The sequence below is a fragment of the Phyllobates terribilis genome, unplaced genomic scaffold (genome assembly GCF_046119375.1).
Source record: "Phyllobates terribilis strain yellow unplaced genomic scaffold, ASM4611937v1 Scaffold_11__3_contigs__length_659146591, whole genome shotgun sequence".
NCBI classification, from domain to species: domain Eukaryota; kingdom Metazoa; phylum Chordata; class Amphibia; order Anura; family Dendrobatidae; genus Phyllobates; species Phyllobates terribilis.
Window position 1 is genome coordinate 553,756,686 of NW_027362771.1, and position 10,143 is coordinate 553,766,828.

General features: G+C 40.7%; 1 protein-coding gene across 1 annotated transcript; it reads left to right on the top strand.

The window, feature by feature from the left end:
• Window positions 1-461: 461 nt before the first annotated feature.
• LOC141166893 (beta-4C adrenergic receptor-like) lies at window positions 462-6,160 on the top strand. Its single transcript, XM_073654063.1, has one exon. It carries the CDS (start codon window positions 589-591, stop codon window positions 1,858-1,860), a length of 1,272 nt encoding a protein of 423 aa, XP_073510164.1. The 5' UTR covers window positions 462-588; the 3' UTR covers window positions 1,861-6,160.
• Window positions 6,161-10,143: the final 3,983 nt, after the last annotated feature.

Genomic DNA, 10,143 nt, shown 5'->3' on the forward strand with positions numbered 1-10,143 from the left:
ACAAGCAGGGTGTTGCAGGCTATTTCTTGCACTTCTGCCAATCACTATATGGTGGTTCCTTACCTAGTAGCTCACACTATACTTTACTGTTAAGCATTTATTATAAGCAAGAAGTAACTACATAGTACAATATTGGTGAAACCCTGTGTAGCTTTGTGTTCTGGGACTACAGGTCGCAGCATGCCATGGCTTTAGCGCTTAGTAGAAGCCATTGCTCCTAGCTTATCTGAGCAGTGACCTGAGCTCCATTGGAGGAGCTGCGTGTAGAGGGTGATAGTCCAGCTGCAGTGCTGTGCTGCTTGCTGCTGCCTTCCCCACACACATATGCCTGGGCTGTGACTTGCTCCCTGTGAGTGCTTTGCAGAAGTAAAAGGAGGACTGTCCCTTTAATTATTGCAAGCTTCCTAACCCCTCCCAGAGATTACTGCCAAAGTGAAGTCAGCAGCTTGAAGTTTCTCATTGCTCTCAGGCCGCCTGACATGGCACAACGTCCTACCTGCTCAATGGGGCTGCTGTGCCCTCTCTGCACTCACCACCTCCAGGACTGAGCTTCTGGTACACACCATCACCATCATCCTCCTCCTCACCATGGCTCCTTGCCAGGAGGTCAACTTGTCGGATATTCTGACCCCGAACTCCAGCACTGGCAGCAGCACTGACAGCAGCAGCAGTAATGATAGTGGATACTTTCTCACCCTCTCACAGAAGTGGATTGTAGGAGCAGCCTTGGTTTTCATGATCTTGATGATAGTCTTTGGAAACCTTCTGGTCATTATTGCCATAGCCAAAACTCCAAGATTGCAAACTATGACCAACGTGTTCATCACCTCTTTGGCTTGTGCTGACCTGATCATGGGAGTTTTGGTGGTGCCACCTGGTGCCACCATCCTCATCACCGGGGACTGGCTGTATGACACCATAGTGTGTGAGCTGTGGACCTCTGTGGATGTTCTGTGTGTCACAGCCAGCATAGAGACCTTGTGTGTCATAGCAGTGGACAGATACATTGCCATCACCTCACCTCTGAAGTATGAGATGTTGGTGACCAAAGCCAGGGCAAGGTTGGTAGTCTGTTTTGTATGGGCAGTATCTGCCTTGATCTCCTTTCTACCCATCATGAACCACTGGTGGAGAGATAACAACAATCAAAAAGCCAAGGACTGTTACAATAACCCTAAATGCTGTGAATTTGTCACCAATATGCCATATGCCATCATATCCTCCACCATCTCCTTCTATGTGCCCCTGGTCATCATGATCTTTGTGTATGTCAGGGTCTTTATAGTGGCCACCAAACAAGTCAACTTGATAGAGAAGGACAAGGTGCGATTTAATAATGGCACACCAGTGCCCTCCACCAAAACCAGAAGGACTTCAAAAAGAAGACCCTCAGGACTATTGGCCATCAAGGAACACAAAGCCCTCAAGACTTTGGGCATTATTATGGGCACTTTCACACTTTGTTGGCTTCCATTCTTTGTGGCCAACATCATCAAAGTCTTCTTCACTGCCTTAATTGATCCCCAGATCTTCTTGTTCTTGAACTGGTTGGGTTATGTGAACTCAGGGCTGAACCCAATCATTTATTGCAGGAGTCCGGATTTTAGGAAAGCTTTTAAGAAACTGTTGTGTTGCCCCAGGACTGCAGATAGAAAGCTACGTGCTTTGTCCAAGGACCCTAAAAGGTGCCAATATGCCTCCAGCAACCTGCTAAGCTGTGATGGGACCAAGAACTTGCCAGATGCTGAGCTGGGCAATGGGAGCCTCAGCAGTAGTAGTCGTTGCAGTAGTAGGACTGAGGAAACCAGCCTGAAGAACAGTCCTGGCAACTCCCACCTTCATGACCAGCCTGACATGTAAGCCACTGAATGGAGCCTTCATTCCATTGAGCCCTGTGGTCACCTGGTCAATGGGGCTGACCCCTTTGTTTTACAGAAGATGATGCTTTGCACAACCCTTACCCCAGGACACACAAACAGGGGATGCTTCATGCTTCTTCATGCCTAATGTCCATAGGTTTAGCATGGTCTATGTATGGAGGCACTGACAGCTACTTGCTTACTGCTGTTCACACTTAGACATGTTTACTTGATGCTGTATGGACTCATCCAAGGGTCGCGGTGGCTCCTGACCTCTTTTGTATGTGGTTTATTCCCCCTTTTATCTGAATTTAAGACTACTGTTTCCTTTGAGGAAAAAAAAACAAACTTTTTTTAAGATTTAATAAATTGTATGTACATATGTAGCAGAGCTGGGTTTGTTCCACACAAATATCCCAATACTATAGTCAGCGATGGCGTTAATAGCAGATTCAACTCTGCTACATCTTACACAACTACAGACAGATGCCCAATGGGAAAGGCATTTAGTTATCAGAACAAATGAATCTGTCTCTACTAAATACAGATAGTTCAATGGGTAGTCAGTTTACCTGCAGTCCTATGCAAAACTACAGTATGCTGTTGGGCCAATAACAAATTCAACTCCGCTACCTATTCTGTACCTATACAGATGCAGCAGAGATGACTTTGTCATTTAACACTTCAGTACATCAGAAGCTTACTGACTTGAGATAATCTAGTGTAACTGACAGTCCTATGTAAAACCACAGTGAATGAGCTGTGCTAATATCAAATTTAGCTCTGCTACGTTTTCTATACCTACAGGGATGCAGCAGAGAGGAGTTTGTTATTTAACTATCTCCTTCAATGCACCCTGGTAACTTCTTGATTTGAGGTTTACCCGCAGTCCTATGTAAAACCACAGTAAACAAATTCTACCAGTAACAAAGTCATCTCTGCTACACACTCATTACCTTCACAGATACAGCAGAGATGACTTTGTCATTTAACTCTTCAGTACATCAAGAAGCTTACTGACTTGAGATAATCTAGTATAACTGACAGTCCTATGTAAAATCACAGTGACTACATCATCATAAGTTATGCTAATATCAAATTTAGCTCTGCTACGTTTTCTATACCTACACAAAAAACAGCAAAGATGAGTTTGTTATATAACTAGTTCCTTCCATGCACCCGAGTAAGTTCCTGTTTTCAGGTTTAGCCGCAGTACTATGTAAAACCACAATAAATACATCTTTTAATAGGAACGAATTATGCCAGTAACAAATTCAGCTCTGCTACACATTCAATACCTACGCAGATGCAGCAGAGATAATTTTGTTATTGAACTGTTCAGTACATCAGGTTACAAACGGATTTAACCAGCAGTCCTATGTAAAACCATACTCAATACATCATTATAATGAGTTGCGCTAACATCAAATGCAGCTCTGCTACATATTGTATTCCTACACAGGAACAGCAGAGACGAGTTTGTTAGTTAACTATTTCATTCATGGCATCCAGGTAAACGACTGACTTGAGGATTACCTGCAGTCCTATGTAAAACCTGAGTAAATAAGGAAAACTTTTGCCAATTCCAAATTCAACTCTGCTACTTATTCTATAACTACACAGATGCAGCAGAGATGAATTTGTCACTTAACTCTTCAGTACATCAAGCATCTTACTGACATGATATAATGTAGAATAACCAGCAGTCCTATGTAAACCCCCAGTGAAATCATAATGAGTTGTGCTAATATGAAATTTAGCTCTGCTACATATTGTATGCCTACGCAGAAGCAGCACAGATGAGTTTGTTATTTACCTCTTTCCTTCAGTGCATCCACGTAACTTATTGACTTGATGTTTACTAGCAGTCCTATGCAAAAGCTTAGTAAATACATCATTAATTAAGAATGAGTTGTGCCAGTAACCTATTCATCTCGGCTACTTATGAGTTTATTATAGAACTCTTTTTTATTATGGCATTTAACTTTTTTTTTTTTTTCAGTGAATCTAAGTATCTTTACGACGTTCAGTCCTATGTAAAACCACAGTAAATACAGAATGAGTTCTGTAGATAACAAATTCGGCTCTGCTACATTGTATAGCTACACACAAGCAGCAGAGTTTATTATTTTTTATTAGAGAGGTGTAGTGGGTTTACCTGCAGTCCTGTGTGCCAATAACAAATTCAACTCTGCTACATCTGTATGTAGGCTATTTCCTTTGCACTTTGTCTGTGACGTGCTAATAAGAGAAAATGCATTATCTACAGGTAATTTGGATGTATTTTGTTGTTATTAGTTATGGACCCTTCCCAGCCCCTCCCCATTATATATAGGTTATAATGGCCAAGCACCTTCCCCATCACCTAGGGATATGCTGCTTTCTAACAACTTGTACAGCCGGTTTCTACATGAAGTGTCCAGTCTTAGGATATTATTAGTGCAAGGGGATATGACGTACATCAGACTCATATAACGCTTGCAGCCAGGCACCCTGACATGGTGTGACCGACCACTGGTAATATGGCCGTATTGCCGAGTGGCACAATCCTTGTTTTCCTCCCGAGGGGTGCAGTACATGCCATAAATCAAAAAATTAATGTTCTCAAGTATATGACCTGGAAAAGGGTCAATTATTATGTTTCGCAGATGTAGCGGAGATGACTTTCAAAAACTTTTCACATGTCAGAAGTTTTGATCAGTGGGGGTCTGAGTGCTCAAAAGAGGGGGCGGAAGCGATCTCCTTGGGTCAATAGACTCTTACTTTTCTGATATCGCTTGCCTTCCTTAGCTTCTGCTCCTTCTTTTTAGTGATCACTGGGGGTCTCAGAAGTTGGATGCGCACTGATTAAAACTTTACACATATCACTGAAAGTTTTTTGAAAGTTCCCTCACCAATCCTGCATGCACGGCCACTGATCCATTCTGTTCCCAAAGTTGGGACAACCCCTTGAAGTCTGTCCTATGTAAAAACCATACTTATGTAATAATGACGAGCAGTGCCAAACGACAAAGTCATCTCTGTAGCCGTGCTAAATTGCAAACAAATGAATGATTTGCTCTCTGCTAAATACTACAGATGTAGCAGAGTGGAGTTAGTTATATTTCATGCTTTATGTGACGACAAACTACACGCTGTAACCACAGCACATTGAGTAAATGACTTAGCAGAGCTGAGTTTGTTACGTGGCATTCTGTTGCCGTATATATTATATATATATAATATACAGTATAAGAAGGAGATTGTATATAATGAGTTATGTGTTATATGTGGTTTCACAGAGGGCCTCATATAAATTTGGTAAAGTATTGCATTATCTTATAATAAGTATGAATTAACAATGCCGGACATATTTAAAAGGGTGGTTTCATTGATGACAATCCCTTTAAAAAAAGACCTGTCACTTGCCACAAACATATAATTTTCTAACCTTGTCTAAATGCCGCTGTTCTCCTGAATCCGGCGATGTCTTTCTTTTGTTTCTGCACCTTTCCGTTCCTGAGATATGGTCATGTTTTAAATCCTTATAAATCAAGTCTTTTTTTTAGCCAACTGGGTGTTGTCCTAAAAAACACACCTACACAGAATTTGTGGACCACACTCACTTGGTTAACAAGGATGGCGTTAGAATCAAGGGAGAAAGGGCCATATCTCAGGAACGGAGAGTCATAGAAACAAAAGAAAAACAGCGCCGGGTTCAGGAGGACAGCGATATTTAGACCAGATTAATAAAATAAATAAAGGCCAGGTACTCTTTAAAATAAGACTTTGAAACATCCAAAGTTAGTTTTCTGCTCATTTTCCCTGCAGTGCCCACTACAGGGAGAAAGTAGTAGTGCAAGCAACCATTCAAATTAATGGATACCGATGTAATACATAGATGGACCGAGTCCTCTAGAGCAAGAACTGCTGCTCTGGCTCATAGAGGAGGACGCACCTCTGTAAAGTCCATATACCCCTATAGATCATATTCAAAGTGGACAATCCCTTTAAATGAGAAAATCAGCGAAAGTCTGATCAGCTCTGCTACATCTGTCCAACATATACAGTATCCGGAGCATATAGAGTGTTCTCTCCTTACTTTTTCTACGTATGGTTTTCTATTTTTCCGTGCAATGATTGTTACCCACATGCAGTACTTTTTGCACATGCTTAAAATGACACGCACATATGTGTACAGCATTACAGAGGGTATTATTGTATAATGTGTAAAGTTGTATAAATTATATTCTAAGTTATGTATATACAGTATTACCGGAGTAAATATCTGACAGAACTGTCTATTTTTCTATATGTAATTAAACGTGTACTATGGCGCAATGGACGCTGTTTGGAGTGTGTCACTCATCTTCAAGTTACCTCCGACTAATCTTATTGGATATGAAAAAGTGTTACCCAAAGGGTACAGAGAGCATGACAATGGCCGTGGTTCATTTTTTGGGGGTAAAAATCAAAGTTTATAAACATTTAAGATAGTGCCTAATGGAAGACAGTCTTTGTTGCCCATAGCAACCAATCACAGAGCAGCTTTCAATCTGAATTCTACTATTTAAAAATGAAAGCTGTGCTGTGATTGGTTAATTGGGCAGCAAAGACAGATATTTAGAGACCCTTTCCTAAAAATTTTTTTTAATGGGGGATGGATGTTAAAATGTCAATATTTTTATTGGTGGTGGTTTTGCTGACATATAGAGAAGCTTGTGGTAACACGCTAGAAAAAAAACCATTGTACCCAGAGTAGGCTGCTTTTGGAGAAAAACACTAAGGCCTCGATTCATCATTTGTATTTTTGGCTCAACTTTTTCAATGGGTACAATTGCAAATTATACACCTCTTATTAAAAAAAAAAAACGTCAGTTCTTAAGAAGGGAGAGATTTTTAAATTTATAGTTTACTGCTCGTTGCCAAGGTGACCGGCCACCTCTGCAGTTTTTTTAGCAGTGGCAAGGAGTTCAGCGTATACAAGCTTTAAGAGTGCTGCTCTGAAGCCGTCCAGATCTGTCCAGCAATTCCAATGCTTGCAACATGGGAGAGTTCACTGCTCATACCAGTGAGGCGACATTACCGCTGGTCTAAACTGTCAGTCTCCAAGAGCACACCACCCCAAGCAGGCAGCCGGGAGGGGGTAGGATGACACACAAATGTTTAGACAACCCCTTTAAGTGTTTACATTGTCTTTGTCTTTATTTTTGCATATGGACGTTTGATGAATAGGTGGAATTTTGAAGTTGCCTAATTTTTTTTGCCTCTTTTGCGCCTTTTTAGAGTAAGATATTGCACGATATTTTCATGAAGCTTTAAAATGTGGAACGCTAGTCTTCAAAAAAAAAAGAGAAACACACATTTTTTACTCCCCTAAGGTACTGGAATACAATTGCCTGAAAAAAGATTGTGACATTTTGAAAAGTCGCAAACGACAAATAAGGCAGGAACATCTGGGATAACCAAAATCACACCCATAATGCTGAACAAAAAATATATATATTATATTATAATATATATACACTGCTAAAAAATAAAGGGAACACTCGAATAACACATCCTAGATCTGAGTGAATGAAATATTCTCATTGAATACTTTGTTCTGAACAAAGCTGAATGTGCTGACAGCAAAATCACACAAAAATCATCAATGGAAATCAAATTTATTAACCAATGGAGGCATGGATTTGGAGTCACCCCCAAAATTAAAGTGGAAAAACACACTACAGGCTGATCCAACTTTGATGTAATGTCCTTAAAACAAGTCAAAATGAGGCTCCGTATTGTGTGTGGCCTCCACGTGCCTGTATGACCTCCCTACAACGCCTGGGCATGCTCCTGATGAGGCTGAGTATAGTGTGTGGCCTCCACGTGCCTGTATGACCTCCCTACAACGCCTGGGCATGCTCCTGATGAGGCTCAGTATTGTGTGTGGCCTCCACGTGCCTGTATGACCTCCCTACAACGCCTGGGCATGCTCCTGATGAGGCTCAGTATTGTGTGTGGCCTCCACGTGCCTGTATGACCTCCCTACAACGCCTGGGCATGCTCCTGCTGAGGTTGTGGATGGTCTCCTGTGGGATCTCCTCCCAGACCTGGACTAAAGCATCCGCCAACTCCTGGACAGTCTGTGGTGCAACGTATTCAATGAGAATATTTCATTCACTCAGATCTAGGATGTGTTATTTGAGTGTTCCCTTTATTTTTTTGAGCAGTGTATATACACACACACTCACACCATATATATACTATACAATTTAGTATACATAATTAATATAATATATATTTTTGTTTTGGTTATCTAGATGTTTCTGCCTAATTTGTCATTTTATATACATATGAAGGCATTTGAAGCCAAGTATAATGAACTTAAGACTGTGTGCCCACTATGAATTTTTCAAGCGTTTTTGATATGGAATTTCCGCAGCAGAAACGCTTTAAAAACACTTGGTAATCCGTACCCCATGATCCCCAATGAAAATCTGCCTGTTCTGTGCCCATGCTGCGGATTTTTCCACAGCGGATTTTCCTTGCGGAAAAATCCGCAGCATGTCCATTATTTGTGCGTTTCTGCATGTGGATTTGAGGTCCCAATGGACTTGAAAAACGCAAGTCAAATCCGCATGCAAAAACGCTGCAAAAACGCATGTAAAATCCGCAAGAGTTTTTGACTGCCAAGACCATGCAGAAATTTTCTGCTTCATTTCTGCATCGTGGGCACATAGCCTAAAGGGGTATTCTGATCTCCATGATCCTATCCCAATATGTAGTAGGTATAATTATAATAATTTTAGCAAATACCTCCAATTAGAAATGTAGTATAGTTCTTCTAATTAGCTGTCGCTTACCCCATGTTCAGGGTATTGCAGTAGCTTAGTTATCCATGGTTACGACCACTGATATAGTGACAGTTAGTTAGTTGTTATTGGTCGTAACCATGGACACCTATGCTACTGCAATGCCCTACGCATGGGGTAAGCGACAGCTAATCAGAAGAACTATACTACATTTCTAATTGGAGGTATTTGATAATATTATTATTAATACACCTACTACATATTGGGATAGGATCTTGGAGATGGGAATACCCCTTTAAATCACCACGCCAGCGTTTTTTTTTTTAAATTTCAGTATTGAAGTGGCGCTTCTAATCTAAGGTACCTGACCATAGTCTTACACTTACCCGCTGCCATCTTCACCGTGACTTCTGACTGGCCGGAAGTCAGAGGTAACAATCACAAGCTCTCAATCCAAATCTTTGAGATCCAGAATGAGGATATCATAGATTTACATTGAGTTGTGAATTCCGGATCACTCCATCAAACACTGGATCGACCCGGCAGGTCACAAACTACCAGAGAGTGACCGGAGCGATAGAAGGAGCAGACTGCAGCTGGTAAGTACTAAGGGCAGGGAACTTAGATTAAAAGCACCACTCCAGCGGTAAAATAAAAAAAAAAATGTTGAAGTGGTGCTTTAAAAAAAGCACAAATAAAATAATGAACAAGGTGCAAAAAAAAAAACCCCATCACTATTATAACCATTTTGCTCCTAGAGCACAAAAGCAATTTTTAATGCTACTTCTTAGGGAATATTTACACTTACAAATTATCCATTGCAAATCCGCATGGAAATCGGAAACAAAACGTTGTTGTGGATTTGCTGAGGATTTTATGCTTTTTAATGCAAATGATAAAATGCGCTGTACAAATTCCCGGCACAAATTGACATGCTGCTGATTTAAAATCCAAATCGCAAATCAATTTTCACTGCTTGTGATGAGATTTGGCAAAATTGCACCCCTTGTGCTGTTACTGTAATACACTGATAATTACCCACCACCCGAAAACCTGTAAGAGAAATTCACATTGTATGTGCAAGGACTGAACATTCCCTAGTAATGCACTATAAAATATTCCAAAAAAAAACCACCCAAAACAGTAAAAACATAGTTACCAACACTTGTGTTGGCAGTTTACACTGTGTGCAGAATTATTAGGCAAATGAGTATTTTGATCACATGATAATTTTTCTACATGTTGTCCTACTCCAAGCTGCATAGGCTTGAGAGCCAACTACCAATTAAGTAAATCTGGTGATGTGCATCTCTGTAATGAGGAGGGGTGTTGACTAATGACATCAAAACCTTATATAAGGTGTGCTTAATTATTAGGCAACTTCCTTTCCTTTGGCAAAATGGGTCAGAAGAGAGATTTGACGGGCTCTGAAAAGTCCAAAATTGTGAGATGTCTTGCAGAGGGAGGCAGCAGTCTTGAAATTTCCAAACTTTTTAAGCGTGATC

Excerpts from the sequence above, each read along its gene's own strand:
- LOC141166893 (XM_073654063.1), top strand. The coding sequence starts at position 589 with ATGGCTCCTTGCCAGGAGGTCAACTTGTCGGATATTCTGACCCCGAAC.